The 15848-nt window shown below is 50.1% G+C and overlaps 2 protein-coding genes across 2 annotated transcripts; one reads left to right on the top strand and one right to left on the bottom strand.

Annotated features, from left to right (window-relative positions):
• Positions 1 to 2: 2 nt before the first annotated feature.
• LOC309807052 (cytochrome c oxidase subunit 8B, mitochondrial-like) lies at positions 3 to 5162 on the top strand. The gene is made up of 2 exons (XM_082626239.1): positions 3 to 3444; positions 4659 to 5162. Exons 1-2 carry the CDS (start codon positions 3334 to 3336, stop codon positions 4758 to 4760), a joined length of 213 nt encoding a protein of 70 aa, XP_082482365.1. The 5' UTR covers positions 3 to 3333; the 3' UTR covers positions 4761 to 5162.
• A 96-nt stretch (positions 5163 to 5258) lies between these two features.
• On the bottom strand, positions 5259 to 15823 carry PSMD13 (proteasome 26S subunit, non-ATPase 13). Its single transcript, XM_082626238.1, has 13 exons — positions 15638 to 15823; positions 13911 to 13989; positions 12018 to 12052; positions 11879 to 11934; positions 11605 to 11648; positions 11333 to 11419; positions 10190 to 10361; positions 9067 to 9146; positions 8863 to 8988; positions 7284 to 7346; positions 6611 to 6691; positions 6304 to 6420; positions 5259 to 5736 (listed from the first exon to the last, which is right to left on the bottom strand). Exons 1-13 carry the CDS (start codon positions 15730 to 15732, stop codon positions 5641 to 5643), a joined length of 1131 nt encoding a protein of 376 aa, XP_082482364.1. The 5' UTR covers positions 15733 to 15823; the 3' UTR covers positions 5259 to 5640.
• Positions 15824 to 15848: the final 25 nt, after the last annotated feature.

Genomic DNA, 15848 nt, shown 5'->3' with positions numbered 1-15848 from the left:
TGATTGTGACAAGCGTAGCATACAGTTGTATTAGTCAGGGTTCTCCAGAGAAACAGAACTAACAGGACATAGATATGGATAGAGGTTGATTATAAGGAATTGGCTCACATGATCATGGAGGCTGAGAAGTCCTGAGAGCTGCAGCTGGAGAGCTGGACTCAGGACACCTGACTGTTAGCTCTGTCCTGAGAGCCGGCAGGCTTGAAACCCTACAAGGGCTGATGTTTCAGTTGAGTCCGAAGGTGAGAAAAGACCGATGTCCCCGACGAAGCAGCTGGGCAGGAGCCCCTCTCACTCCTGGGAGGGTCAACTTTTTGTTCTATTCAGTCCTCCGATTGGGCAAGGCTCACCCTCATTTTGGAGGGCAACCTACTTTACCCAGTCCACCAAATGTTACTCTCCCCCAGAAACACCGTCACAGATACACCCAGAACAATGTTTGATCAAATATTGGGCATCATGGCCTAGCCAAGCTGACACATAAAATTAACCATCACACCAAGAGCACTGTGAAAATGCCCTATCGACTGGCACCAGTGTTTCTCTGTGAGCACGTCCCGTCCCGTCCCGTAGGAAGAGGGTAGAAGCTGAGTTTCAGAGGAGGGGCATGCAAAGCAGGGAGGGAGGAGGAAAGGGGCAGCCCGCCTCTCACAGAATCTCTACCCATGAGCTTCACTTTCGGTAAATTCTGCAAAACCTAAGAAGTACTTAGTGGAAGTGTATTTTTGTAGATTAAAGGAGGGGGCTGAGTTTTGCAACCTGGATGAGATTTTAATTTTTCTGAAAGTGCTCATTTAGTTTTGAATGAAGTTATGAAGCATAAAGTTTTTATATGACATGAAAATGGTTCTCAAACTTGATTGTGCATCAGAATTCCCTGGGTGGGGGAACTTCTTGTAACAGATGACTGGGACCATCCTGGAGTTTCTAACGGATTTCTAACAAGTTCCCAGGTGATGCTGATGCTGCTGGTCTAGACACCACACTTTGAGAACCTGCGTTTTATGTGGTGAAAATAGATTTCCAATGCGATAAAAATAAGATGCGAATGTTTGCATTTGTGTGCATTTGTTCTGGGTCCTTGATGCTAAAAATGCCTGCTGCAGAGGGCGGTGCCACACGGTCAGTGCCTTACTTCAAGAGCTTCTGTGGTTCCGAGTGTGGACACAGGGTGGTGCCATGCGTCCACAGTGTCCACCCCAGACCTTCCAGGTGGCCTCGCAGCTTTGCAGGGGAGGGTGTGCACGGTGGCTGGTCTAGCCCCCAATCCCCGCCTCTCCCCACCCAAGGGCAGCAGGGACAGGTCTAGGGTCTAGATCTAGATCAGAGCTGGATCCATGGATATGTGCTGAGGATGAAGGAGGGACACTTCTGTCCACCAGAGCCCTGGAGAGCTCTTGCTAACCCTAACTTGTCCAGGACAGGCCAGAATAGGCCTGGCAGGCCCCAAGCCCTGTTCCCTCTCCATGGCCCAGTTTGTCCAGCTGTTACACGTGGCCCTCGTCCCCACCCTGCACCCCCAGGGCCTTTCACTACCTTGTTCAATGTGACCGCCACTTGGCCACTACTGCTTTCTCCACGGGGCACATCGTTTTCTTTCCAGGAAAAGGCAGACCCCAGTGGAGAAGGCTGGTCCAGTACACAGGGCTGCACTCTGTGTGGGGTGGGGGGGAGTCAGCACGGCCGTGGGCATGAGGGAGAGGCTGGGCCAGGCTTCCCACCCCTGGCAGCCTGGGTGTGGGTGCGGGCAGCAAGGATCTGCAGAGTTTGGTTCTGGGGACTAAAAACCCGGCTTGGGTGTGGCCTGAAGCGGACTGCCATGGGTGGTAGGAGCCCCAGAAGCTGCATGAATGGGAGGCGAGCAGGGCAGGTTTGTGCTTGGAAAGGTTGGTGGGAGGTGGATGTGAAGGGGCTGGAGCTGGCGTGGCTAGGTTGAGCACAGGCCTGCGAAGTCTCTCTCCCCTGGAGGGCGGCCCCTAGCTCCCCGGTCCTGGTCCTCACTCAGACCTCACCCATCAGCGCTGGGCTGGCCAGGGCCTTGCTTGCTACGCTGGGGCTAACGCCCGGAGCACAGCGGGCACTCTGCTGCCTGCCCCCCGCCTACACGCCCACCCCACTCAAGCCGGGATGGGTGGAGAAGGAGGCCTGCCTCAGAGCCCCGCCTGCGTGAGGGGGGCGGGAGGTCTTATCTGTGAAAGAAGAAACACTGCAGGATGGGTGATTGACCCTCTGATCCACAGCCTTATCCCCAACTGGACCCCAAAGCTATAATTAAAGGTTCAGGCGGAAGGGATTATTACAGAGGCGGGGGAGAGCCCCCCACAGCCTGAGGCTGGCAACGAGGCCCAGTGTGGCTGGAACTAACATTCAGGACACACTCCCACCTCCAGCCTCCCAGGACTTGGCTCCTTCCTCGGAAACCAAGTCACAGGAAGACGGTCAGGCTGGGGCCCTGGAAGGCGGGGCTGGGAGCCCAGCAGCGAGTCCCGCAGTTAGAACAAGTGTGGTTTTTAGGGAAGAGCAAGGTAAGACGATGTTCCTTGCGGAATGTAGTCACATCACCGATTCGCCCGCAGACTGACTGGGGTGTGATTGTCCCTCGTGAGGGTGGAGACTGTGGCCGAGTCTGGGGGCTGAGGACTGGTGTGGTCATCATGTCCTGCTGCTGCTTGGCTCCTGGGCTCGCCCCGATGCTGAGCTCGTCTGGAGACAGCTGAGGAGCACACTCTGGGATGTGGCCTTTGTCACTCTCACCGGTAACCTTAGTCATTCTGATGGTGGAGTGTGATCTGCAGTTTCCTGTCATGTCTGATTCGACTTTGCATTCCTCCAATGTAACCCAATGCCTGGCATAGAGCCAAGGCTCCACCCAGCCTCCTAGCTGCCCACCTGTCCATCCATCCATCCATCCATCCATCCAACATTGACTGAAAACCTGATCTAGGCCCCAAAGACTCCGTGGTGAACACACCAGTCCCTGACCTTGTGGGGCTGACACGCCAGCTAAAACAAGACATGTCTGAGGAGACGTCATTTGATCAGGGCCTGCATGACCTGAAAACACATGAAAACATGAGGGAAGGGCTCCCAGGCTAAGGCACCAGCATCGGGTGGAGAGGGGCCACAGCAGGGATTGGGCCTGGAGGCTGCTGGTCTGAGGCCCCTTCTCTCCCAGTTCCAAGCAGGTCTCCTTCTGCCAAGTCCTGTGACAGGAGGGGACAGCTGCGGCTGCCTCCTTAAGCTATAAAAAGCCCCAACAAGCAAGCGAGCAGAGGCCACGCCAAGTGCACATCGGAACTTCACTGGGCTAGGGAGGAGCTCGGCCCCGCAAGCATGCTGAGGTTGGCCCCCGCCGTCAGGCTGCTGAAAGCACCCCTGGGGGGCTGGGTGGTCCCCAAGGCACACATCTCTGCCAAGCCGGCCAAAACACCCACTTCTCCAACGGTAGGTCCCACCAAGGCAGCGGGGTGGGGGGGGCAGGGGTGGGGGGGTGGCCTGACCCGGGCAGGGGGAGTGGGCAGTACTGAGACGTTCTCAGGATGAGGTGGGTTTGGGGCAAGACACAGAGGGGAGGAGGGTGTCCTCAGGCCTGCTTGTAGAGGGGATCCTGGTGCTAGGTCTCAGTCCCTTGGCTGGAACAGTGTCCCAAGTCCAAGAAAGCGGTCCCTGCAGCCATCACCTGCAGGCCAGACTCCCAAGGCAGCCTGCAGAGTCAGTTGGGGGGTGGGAGGCTCTCTGTTCTCAGGCCCCTACTTGCCGTCTGGCAAACATTGGTGCTGACGGCTGGGCTTGGAGGGCACTCAGTGCATCTCGTTTACAACCCGTTAAAGGGGAAGAGTAGGCTGCTTTGAGGGTCTGTGAGAGTACAGGTGAAAATGCAAACCTGTGACCCTGGAGCTCCAGGAGAGTAACAACTACCTCTATTTTAAGCATAAACAAACCAAGGTCTAGAAGGTCATCTGCCCAAGGTCATAGGACTAGGACTGAACACAGCCTACTGCCCCTGTTCTGGAAACGCCGCTCTGAAACCTCTGGGAGTGAAAGTCAAAAGGAAGGATTGGTCTCCAACCTGGCGTCTGATTCACTTAGGGGAGGGGTGGGGCGACTGGTCCAGGCTGTTTCAGGAAGAAACAATGAAGGTGAAATACAGCTGGCGCTGCAGAGCCTGGCTCTGAGGGTGCAGTCACTGAGAAAGAACACAGGGTGCCAGGTGGGATGGCATCTGAACACATGCATGCGAGAAAGGGCCCTGGACTTGTTCCAAGCAACTTAACACACGCCTGACACACAGTCCACAGGTGACCAGAAAGGAGGGTGCACGTAATGCCTGGTGGGAAGCAGTTCAAGGTCCAGGCACAGGCCAGGCTCTTGGGCAGGGGTTGGGGCTGTGATGAGAGGCCCCACCTACAGACTGGAGCCCAGTAGGCTGTCTTCCCTCATGACCGCAGGGGTCACTGCTCACACCTCGCAGGCCTCTCCACCTGACACCCGGTAAGTCTGTCTGGGGCAGATGGTGTGAACACGGCTGGGCCGAGGGTCCAACGGGTGCCAAGGGGGCAGGGAAGCCTGTCTAGCTCTCCACCCTGCTCTGGCTAGGCCCCAGGTTCAGAGGCAGTCAGCCTGGGCCTAGTGGACTCATGTGCGTTTTCTCAACCCAGGAGCAGGCCATCGGGCTCTCTGTGATGTTCCTCGGCTTCCTGATTCCTGCAGGCTGGGTCCTGTACCACCTGGAGAGCTACAAGAAGAGCTCCATAGCATGAAGGCTCCACAGTCACCGCTCCAGGCACAGACTGGAAGATCGGATTAAAGTCATCCTTCCCCCTAATGTTTCCTTGGTGATTCTTTGTGTATGTGCGTCTCCGCCCCGCACTGCCCGCCCCGACGCCCAGCACCGGCTGTCTGAGGGCTGGTTCCTGTCAGCACCCGGGCACTCAGGCCACAGACGCTGCCAACTAGGTGGCAATGGGGTAGACACCTGTCAGAAGGAATAGACACCGCGTCTCTCTGAGCAACAATAAAGGCAGGACTCGCTTCCTTGGACGCCGTGCCCACTGCCCTGTGCTCTGGCTCTGCCCTGTGCCCTGTGTGGGCAGCGATGCCCTTTCCTCAGAGTAGAGGGTGAGGAAAACCAAGGCCAAATCCCCACCAAGCCCTCCCTAGGTTCCATCTCCTGCTTTTTAATCACTTTAGGCATAGGCTTGACCTGGACGCTAAGCCTAGGGAAACAGAACCACGAAAAGGACAGAGCAAGGCATTAGTTATAGAAACATTCTCAAACCACGTTGGAAAACATGTTCACACAGGTGATGTAATGGAGGCCAACCCTGGAGTGGGCGCCCTGCACACCAGGGCTGCCCCTTCTGACTCCGGGGGCGGGGGGCCCACACTCCTGCTACCTCGTCGCTGAGCCTGGCGGCTCCTCCCCACCGCAGGCTATGGTGACAACGACAAAGGAGGCGTCCGCCTGTGGCGGGGCACCCCCATCGACAACAGTCCTCTGTGACAGTCTTCACAGCAAGAACAACAGTCCCTACTCCAAACTGAACCCCACCCCCACCCCCAATTAAACGCAGGTCTTCTCAGCTGCCAGTTTTACCAGCCGCGAAACACCTCTCCACAGACAGGTCAGGGCAGGGGAGACTAGGTGAGGACGTCGTGGGCCTGGTGCTCCACCAGCATCTCCATGCTCTTCACGTCGGTGCACCAGAACTCCAGGCGGTCCTTCATCCCCTTGATCTGAGGGCAAACCAGGACACACGTGTGTTAAGGCCCTTGGGAATCACAGCACCTGACAGGGCAGTCCTACATTTCCAGCTAATCCTTTAGGGCAGCATTCATAAAAAGGACACATCAGAGCTGGGAACGCGGGGTGTGTGAGATGGGATTATCCCAGCCAGTTCTTATCAGAAGGGCATGAGGAAAAACTTGCTTGAAAGAAAACAGGCAAGAATAGAGGAAATCTATAGGATTAAATTTCCAGCAAATATAAATAAGATGGATATGAGCTCCAATCACGGAACCAGGCAGGTATCTGCTCGGAGCACCAGTTTAAAGACAGCAGACGTGATCAGCACGGCCAGTACTGTTGTCGCGACACGCTTTAACTGCAGGGTTCAAATCGCAAGCTTGCCTTAAAGTAGGTCCTGGGAAAAGCCCTTGGTCCCTAGAGCAGTAATTCATTCTCTGAAATCTCTTGTCTAATAATGCTTTCTTCCTAAATGGCTTCCATCCAAATGAAACTAGGCAGCACAGATACAACCCAAAACACCCGCAAAGCTGAACTATGTATTTCAAGCACATCACCTGTTGCAAATCCAACACGCGGGGCTGCACCCAGGTCATGTGAACCCGCTTATCCACCTCGTCAATACTGCCTTTCACCAGCCCCACCGAGAGGGCCTTCATCACCAGCAACTCCACCTGTGCAAAGAGGGGGTCGTGTAAGACACCCTGGTGTCAACACGCACGTACCTGTGGACCCCGCCAGCTGTGAAACACAAGGGGAACAAGGAGCAGTTTCCTTCTGTGACCTGAGTCTAGGGGCAGCAGGCTGACTGCCCCCCAAGAGCAGCTTTGCAGCTGCAACATCCCGAGTCTACGAACTTTATACCTCATTCACGGTGATTTTAGCACTTTTGGCAATTTCTTCAAAAGTGAGTTGTCTATGATTGGCAGGTCGTGTGAAAGTCATCTGAAAAAAATTTTTGTTTATTAACTATTTTTCCAAAAAAAGATTGTCAGAGAACTGATTGATAAGGAATATGTCTGTCAATACTTGCTCTGAAAATACAGATCTTATCAGTACCACACATACTAAAACTTCCTTAATATTAGTCATATATCTTACCTCACTAAGCTTTCAATTCCTAGGTAAGAAGGTGAAATACGCTTTATGGTAGTTTTCTACAAGAGTCACTATTCGTTTCCTGAACAAGTACTTGAGGCTGCCACGTGCCAGGGCTGTACCTGGAGCTGGGGATTCCGTGGGGAACTAGGAACACAAGGTCCCTTTTCTCAAGGAGCTTAAACTCTAGTGTGGGAAACCGGATGAGCATGCAGACAAAGAACGGCAAGGGCAATGAGGTGGCGGCTCCCGCAGCGCAGGTGGTCGGGGAACACCTCTCTGAGGCGGCGTCATCTAGGCTGAGAGCCAAACGCAAACTAAAAAGGCAAGTGGTGGCAGAGGAAGAGGAAAGGTGCTGGAGAGGGCGCGGGACAGGAGAGCTAAGCAGCCCAGCTCAGGCTGCGCCCGAGGGCCTGGAAGTGGGCGGGGCCTCGCTTACCTCCATGAGACACAGCAACTGGATCTTCCTCAGAAGTTGGGCCTCGCTGGCTGCTAAATCAGGCTGCAAAGCGAAACGGTACCAGTTACCTGACCTGGCTTTGAAAGTCTCTCTACAGCCGTCAACTGAACAAAAAGAAACTGGGCAGGTCCAAACACTTTAGATCACTGAGGCTCAGTATTCGCTTCACGTGACCTGAACTTCACTTTTCTCAGGAAATCATTAGAAGAGTGCTTAGTTGAAGGCCTAAGGATCTTCCAAGACAAGGAGTTTACAAGGGAAGACTTGTGCTGCTGTTACAAACACCAGGGAGCGGGACCACAGGGTGTATGTAGGCGTTGCAAGAGGACTCCTGCGCAAGGAAAGGCAGGGAGGGCACAGCCGATGCCTGAGCGGGTCTGGGGGCGCTGCCTGCTCAGTCAGCTCGGTGTCAACGGGGCCTCCGAGGAACACGCTGCTGAAGTTCCGGAGACTTGTTCTGAACTGAAAGAGCAAGTTACTAATTTGTCACGAAAAGTAGCATTGTCATGAGAACCAGAACGCACCTTCTGCACAACCTGTTCAATCTCCTTGCAGTTGGGTCTAAAGGTTATTTGCTGAGCACAGAGCCAAACCGTGGAGAGCGGCTTCCTTGACTCAGACGTTTAGTAGCTCGGACCCCGACATGGGCAGCCGTGACAGCGACGCTTCTGCTACAGCCGGGAACAAGTCAAGCTCTGCAGAAAGGGCCCCTCCCCCTGAACGAGCTCTTGCTGCCTGGACAGATACTGCTGGCAAGCACCTCTCAAGTTCCGACTCTTCCTGACATCTCCGTGCCAGCCGTCTTTCCTTTTGAGTGGCACACCTTCCTGAGACGCCAACACACAGGCCTCGTTAGGCTGGCTGCATCTGCTTTCTTCACAGCCCACTGTCATCTACTCTGTGCCCTTATGTGTGAGTCCTACAAGTTCACCTTGAACTTTGAGAAGATGGAAATTTCCAGAAAAGTACAAAGACTATAACACAACCATAATTCCTATCACCACTAACATTTTAGTAATTATTTGCTTCTAATAATTTCATTTAAAAAGAATAACCTTACTGTTAAACTTCAAATCCTTGTTAAGTGCTCTCCTCACTGACTCCCACTCAACACAGGCTCCTTCCCTCTCCCCCATGCGGACCCCTCTCCCCCCACTCCCCACCCCATGATCTCCCCATTCTCGTCACTCACTCACTCTAGCCCCACGCGCCCTATTTCACTTTGCCAACACGCTGAAAGCTTCCTCCCCCTCTGCTGAGCACGCTCTTCCATACTCGTCACTAGCTAATTCCTACTCATTCCTAAGGTCACACACAGAGCAGTCCTTCTTTGGGGAAGCTTTTGGTGACACCCCCTCCACCCAACACAGGGGAAGCTCTCTCTGCTTGTGGCCCTGAGCACTGCCACAGTAACCGAGCTACCACAGCAACTAATCAGCGACCGAACCACCTGCTCAATGAGAGCAAAGTGGCGTGTAGAGGGAAGGCGCTCAGCAGACAGCAGACACACGGATGAACGAGCTCCACGGGTGCTCCGCCAGCCCCGCCTGAGACTGACCTGCTGGCCCCAGGCGGTTTTCAGAGTCTGGAATCGCTCTACGTTGCCGCTGTTAAAGGCATAGAGGGTGTCAATCAGCCACTGCCGGTCAGTGTTCCTCAGTGACTCCAGCACGGGGTGCATGAGCTGTGAGGACGGAGACGGTCAGCTGACAAAAAGTCACAGTGTCCCGTGTTAAGGAATCTGCACCCCAGGCCCACTTACCAGCTCCCCAAAGTTGAAAACTCCCTCGCCAAGAAGTCCTGCTAGTCCCAGCGTGAAAGCTCTCTCTTGCTGCTCGGACACTACGGCAACAACACAGCCCCAGTTACACGCCAGGCACGAGAGTCAGTCCCGTTTGGCTTTAGAAGTCTCACGTAAAATGTAAAGAAACTGTTCTGTGTGATGGTTATACTACAAAGCCCTACGATTAGTCATCTCTTTTAAAGTATTGGACTGACTTAGGTTATACCTGGAACCATATAAATGGCTTTTGTGGGAAAGGCACTCATTGCTTATCCTCACCGAACTATATATGAATCTCCTTCCATTTTCGGCCTGTCTGCTGCCGGCAGGTGAGCCCCTCGTCCCCTCGCCTGCGTGGGAAGCAGCACCACTTTTTGCTTATCTTCGAGCCACCACATTTAGCTTCTTTTGACTAGAACTCTGTTCCCTTATTCTCTTGACACATTAGTTGTTTTTTCCAACGTATTTTGTTCCCTTATTCTCTTGACCACATTTGTTGCTTTTTCCAATATATTTTTCTTGAGATGCAGCAATTAAAACTGTACTAACAATTTTAGGAGTTGCTGGTCCCCCTAGCTTCAACAGTATACTGTGAAAAACATCTAAAATATGCTGAAATAGGCTAAATTTCTTTTCTAAACACATATTCCTTGCACTTTTCCCAAAATTCACTGGTCACTTTTCTTTCCACCCTCAAACCCTTGAAAATTCCATGGTTTATTCCCCTGGGTCCAGCATTTCAGTTTTTACGACAAGAGTCCCAGGTTCAGGGATCTCACCGTGCCCTCCATCCTGCGAGGGGTTAAGGCACCCGCATCACTGTCCTTCTCACAGAGGCCTCTGACTCAGAGAACAGAGAGACCTGGAGAAGGGGCAGGAAAGGGGCTACGAGGCGCGAGCCTCATTTTCACCTGAATTAAACGCTGAAGACAAACACAATGCAGAAACGAAGCTTAAACAACTCTTCCCACCACATGGACTTTCTTCTAAAAGGAATGAACACATCTGAATAATTCCTGAGATCGGCTGCCTCAGGCATGTCACAGCTGCTATGTCGTGTGAGTGAGCTCCTCGTGTGACATGGACTTTCTGGCCACGTTACCTGGCAGATCCTTGATGTCAACACAGCCCAGAAACCGCAGCGCATCTTTGTAGTAGGATGCGTGGTTTCCGATTGTTTGATAGTATTTACTGGAGAGGTCGTAGAAACGACTGTGAACGGATGTCACCCCAGGGAGGTTATTGAGCATTTCTTCAACATCTTCAATTGTTTCCTACACACAGCAAGTGAGATTGCCTTTTTTTTGTAACTTGAAACATTTTTCAAGTAACATATAACAAGATGAAAAGCAAAAGCCACAAATGACTGATAAATTTGACTACGTTAAAATGGAAAACTTCAGTTCATCCAAAACACAGAAAAAAGAACAAAGACAAGCTATAGACTATGAAAAGATATTTAAAGCACATGCAACCCATAGGGGAATATGACCAAGACTAAGTAAAAAACTCTTAAAAATCAAGAGAAGATAAGCAACACAGAAAAATGGGTAAAAGAAAAGATAAAACGGGCAATTTATAGAAGTGGAGACATGAGCAGAGTGGTCAGTAAACCACCAGTAATCAAGAAATGTAAAGTAAACTTTCAGTGAGATACCATCTCATCTCAACAGATCAGTAAGAACTGAGCAGCCTGAATACACCAAGTGTTGAAAGTATGGAGCTTCGGGAGAGCCTGTATGATGCACTGACCACAGAAGTTGGTCTGCTATCCACGTTCACACCTATCCCCAAAATTACACTAAAATGAAAGTAAGAAAGGCATAAACACAGGTAGGAATCTTCAACAATGATAATTAGGAAGCAGGGAGGGCTGGGTCAATGGTGAATGGCGAGAACCCATGTGCTGTGGACCACTGGAGGCTGTGTGGGCTCCTGCTGGATGGGCATGCTGTGATCACACAGGGGAGAACTCTGTTTAAGGGCAACAGGCATCGTATCAACAACTTATTCTTAAGTGGTTTTGAAAAGAAAAAAAACCACACACACACACACACAGAACAACAAGGCAAAGTGGTGAAATGTCAACAATGGGAGTCCGAGGTAAGGGTAGAGGAGAGTTCTTTTGCTATTTTTGCAACTTTCTTGTAATTTAAAATTATTTAAAAATAAATAAAGAAGAAAACTAGGATTTTTGCCCCCTACAACTTTAAACAACGATAAATCTGTACTGCGGCAATCTCACCTTTGTAACTTGTAGGTCCCCGATATTTAATTTTAGAGCTCCAATTGCGGTTTTACACAGGATCACTGCCTCATCGCTACTTTTCACCTAAAGAATCAGAAACAAGGGAGCCTCAGAACTGTGGGCAGCAGACTAACAAGGAAGGTATCTGTACACTGATTTAACCTGCAGGACTAGAGACACACTGGTCTCTAGAGTTGTGAACAGTGAGCACAGACACAAACTATAAGTCAAATATATTTTAAAAGATCTGACTCAAACTTCACATTTACCTTCTCACGAGTCTTTTCCAGAAAAGTAAGAGCCACATTAGGATCTAGAAGAGAGAGGACAAAGTCAGAAGAACCATCAACAGAGCATCTTTACAGATTGGTTTCGACCACCCAGGACATTTTCAGGTGGGATGGTCTTCAGGTTTAGACCATAAAATACAACACTTAGAATTTTACATTTTCTACTGAAATGCAGAAGTTCAAATAACTTATACTTCAAGATCATTTAAATTACCATTAGATCTATTCCTTTATGAAACAAAGTGAGACTCACCAGTCATCTGTCTAACTACATGAAGAATGATTTCTACCAGGGACAAAGGATTCACCCTGAAATAAAAACCACATCTTTGAGTGTCAACAAATATCAATGTATCCATTTTCAAAAACAAAAACTGACAAAAGAGTTTTACCTGTGTTCAAATTCACTGATGAAGTTTTCATAAAGCTGTAGAACCAAAACATGGAGAGTAATTACAGGATGTCTTTCCCTCGGCAAAAGCAAAACTTCAGACACTACCATGATGCCCATCACGCAGTAGGCATTGCATAAATGTTTGCTGAATGACAGAAGACCCATATTGGGGCTTATTAAGTTCACATAAATGATCACCAATAAATTACTGAAGAAAGCTACGTTTTTTGTTTTTTTTTTGCTGGCTTTGGGAATTAGAACCCTGCCCTGTGAGAATCTCCCGAAGACCAACTTCTCTATTCATCCTCCAAAGTATGCTGAGTAAAACAGACTATCAGCTTGAAAGGTTCACTAACCTGACAGAGGTTAGAAGGTTGCAGGCTAATTATGTCCCATTATCAAATATCTTAGCCATTCAGCAAACATTTGAGCACTTGCTCAGACCCTTTGCTAGGCACTACAGGCAGAGAATGTATAAGACAAAAACTGAGCCTTTAAGGAGCTTCTGGCCTAGTAGAGAAGAGAGACTTGCAAACAAATAAGTGAAAACACTGTGAGTTAAAAAGCACATAGCTGGATTAGCCAATGAGAGAGGTTGCAAATATTCTGCTATGAGTAGAAAGTGATTTAAAGACAAGAAGCCAAGGAAGAGAGACGAACAATTATGAATTATCCATAACTATGATACAGAACCTTAGGGAACAAATATTAAGACAGCTCTAATTTATCATTTTCCCACATACTCCAGAAGACAGCATGCCTAGCAAAATCTCCAGGCTTACAGATGATTACAAGTTCCTTTGAGTAGTAAAATGTCAAACTGGTAGATATAAACCACAAGAAAATCTTAGAAGCCCAGATGGTGGAATAACAAAGTGGTAAGCTTCACTGTGCGCACATATAAAGTAATGTATTCAGGGCAAATAATCCAAACTATCATTATGAACTAGCTTGCAGTTCCAATGCTTGAATCAGTTCCTCTGATTCATCCAGAATCCAAGAGAAAGACAACAAGGAGAGATGTCAGGAAAGACTTCAAAGAGTAGGCTACCAGTGAACAAATCTGGGGCGGGGGTGGGTTTGTCAGGGGATCTGGGAAAGGCTGGGGCAGACAGTGTATTTTTCTGTTAACAAAATTCTAGAAGTGCTCTATTACAGAGGCAGCATGATACTAAGCAGCATTCCCCCTCCAAGCCTCGTGTCCCTCAGTGAAGCACATCTTCCACGCTACCCAGGACAAAGTGTTCGGGCAAACAAGCAGAGTCAGTGGGGGAGAGGGAAGAGGAGGGACGGCAGTTGTAACAGTTGTCCACCTTCCCTGGTGGTCCAGGGGTTGAGACTCCACGTTCCCAATGCAGAGTTTGAACCCTGGTCAGGGAACTAGATCCCGAATGCCGCAACTAAGAGCCCGCATGCGGCAACTAGATCTCGCACGTGGCAACGAAGATCCCTCGTGCCCCCATTAAAACCCAGCGCAGCCAAATAAATTAAAAAAAAAAATCTATAAACAATAAGATACAGGGGCATGCTAAGAAAGAGCATTTTAGGTTGGGATTTCAGAAGAAGCCAGAATGTCTGTGTTTGAATCCTCTTCTGTCACTTATTAGCTGTGATCTATGGCAAGTCGCTTAATCTCTTGGTGTCTGCCTTTACATCAAAAAAAAAAACAAAAAAACAGGACAGAAATAGGACAGCAGTAGTACTTATCTCCCAACGCTGTTACGAGTGAATGAGTAAATGTGTAAAGCACTCAGAACAAATGGCACCTGACAAAAAGTGGTGGCTGAACAGGCTTATTGTTATATATATTATTATTGTAAAGCCCACCTATTATTTTAAAAAATACTTGAACACATTTATATACTCTGACCTAGCATGGCAAATCATTTACCTTAATGAGACCATCTCCTTGGGCAAAGCATGGGTCCTGCACAAAATCAAGCACCTGAAGTGTCAGCTGATGCCACAACCTGAAAAACACAAGGCTCTTAAGACCTATAATCTAGCATCCGTCACAGACATCTTCACCCTTGATGGTCCTATCAAATAACAAATACTAACCAGTCTCTACTGTGTAATACAAGAATGCTAAAGCAGATGCTTTTTAAAAGCTGAGTTCTTTCCCTGGCTCTGCTACTCAATGGTTATGTCACCTTGAGATCACTTAACCTCTCTAAGTTTCAGTTTCCTGGCTCAGTTTCCTCAGCTATAAATGGAGAACACCTTTCCAGCCTACCTCAAAGGGTTATTGAGAGGCTTGACTGGAAGCAAGAACTCTGGAATCATACACACCTAATTTGAAATCCTGGCTCTTCTACCAATTAGCTGAGTATCTCAGGGAAGGAGCTTAAACTGAGCTTCAGCTTCCTCATCTTTAAACAGGATGAAGGACTGAATGAGCTAATACAGAAAGCCACTAGAACAATGACATAGCACATTTGAAACCAAAGGCTAATTTCTAAGAGTGCAAATAAAATGCTCTGAAAAATACAAAGTGCTACACAAGTAATTATTTGCCAAAAACTAAGAATTTTCTCTCAAAAATTGCTAATAGCAGAAGGCTAATGAACATCATCAAAACACATACTGAGGGCTTCCCTGGTGGCGCAGTGGTTGAGAAGTCTGCCTGCCGATGCAGGGGACGCGGGTTCGTGCCCCGGTCCGGGAAGATCCCGCGTGCCGCGGAGCGGCTGGGCCCGTGAGCCACGGCTGCTGAGCCTGCGCGTCCGGAGACTGTGCTCCGCAACGGGAGAGGCCACAGCAGTGAGAGGCCTGCGTACCACACACACAAAAAAACCCCAAAACCCCACACACTGCATATCCATGTGAAAGGCACTATGCTAAAGGCTAGGGTTGGTAACAGGGAGGTATTACAAGAGGTGTATTTTTCTATGGAACATCGCTAAACCAACGCCAGCAACTCATTCTATTCATTTAAAAACAGGTTACTGCTTAGCAACTGATAATTTAATTGTTCTGAAATTCACCCTGTTTCTAAGCAAAACCAAACTCTGAGACCTCTCTAGGGGCACAAATCCCAACATGAAATGCAATAAAAAGTATGGGCCATGGGAGAGAGCAGAAGTGGTTGCACCCCACCGTGTACCCTGAGGCAGAATTAACAGGGGAAGAAACCCCCAAAGTGCACTGGCCTCTGGTTTATCTGTTCCAGAGAAAATAACTAGCTACGGTGCCCCTATGACAAAGTCAGGTACAAGACACTGCTACCTGCTACACAAAACGTATGGCAGCCTAACCCCGAAAGGGTGTTTTGCTTGTCTGGCTGGAATCAAGAGGTAAAATCACAGCCCTGAACCGTTTCCGTAAGACCAGAAGGAAGGGCCTCAGTCACAGCCCCTCGGTCCGGAAGGCAGTGAACCCTAGATCCCCAAACCCAGCCTATGGCTCTCCTCCTCAGTCCTTGTGGGATGTCACCCCTCTCCCTCGTCGGCCCTGCCCTCCGGGTTCCTCAGCGCACCTCCTCGGTCTAGCCTGTCCCCACTCTCTCCACACGGGTCTGAGCGCCCTCAGTCCATCAAGGTCCCGGGCCTCCCCCGTCCCCACTCCGTGTCGCTCTCCTATCCCAGGACGCCCGGGTCCCCTTGGCTCGGCGCTCACTTCTTAGTGTAGAGCTCCTCCAGACGGTGCCACACGGCGGCCTGGCCGGGCCCGGAGCTCTGGCTCTGCTGTAAGAAGCCGGGTACGTCCTTCATGACGGGAGGAAGACGCCGGGACAGCGGTACTGCGGGGATGACCAGGCCGCGGGCTGGGGCTGCCAGAAGTGCTCACTCACTTCCGGCGCCGCGTCGCGCGGGGCAGGCCGGGAACG

The sequence above is a fragment of the Mesoplodon mirus genome (assembly GCF_964341445.2).
Source record: "Mesoplodon mirus genome assembly, chromosome: 7".
Lineage (NCBI taxonomy): Eukaryota > Metazoa > Chordata > Mammalia > Artiodactyla > Ziphiidae > Mesoplodon > Mesoplodon mirus.
The sequence above is the reverse complement of the archived record's forward strand: the minus strand, read 5'-3'. Positions and strand labels throughout refer to the sequence as shown.

Coding starts and splice junctions, on each gene's coding strand:
- LOC309807052 (XM_082626239.1), top strand. CDS start 3,334: ATGCTGAGGTTGGCCCCCGCCGTCAGGCTGCTGAAAGCACCCCTGGGG. Junction 3,445..4,658: donor AAACACCCACTTCTCCAACG/GTAGGTCCCACC, acceptor TTCTCAACCCAG/GAGCAGGCCATCGGGCTCTC.
- PSMD13 (XM_082626238.1), bottom strand. CDS start 15,732: ATGAAGGACGTACCCGGCTTCTTACAGCAGAGCCAGAGCTCCGGGCCC. Junction 12,053..13,910: donor AAGGAGATGGTCTCATTAAG/GTAAATGATTTG, acceptor TTGGTTCTACAG/CTTTATGAAAACTTCATCAG. Junction 5,737..6,303: donor GCGTGTTGGATTTGCAACAG/GTGATGTGCTTG, acceptor GTTTGCCCTCAG/ATCAAGGGGATGAAGGACCG.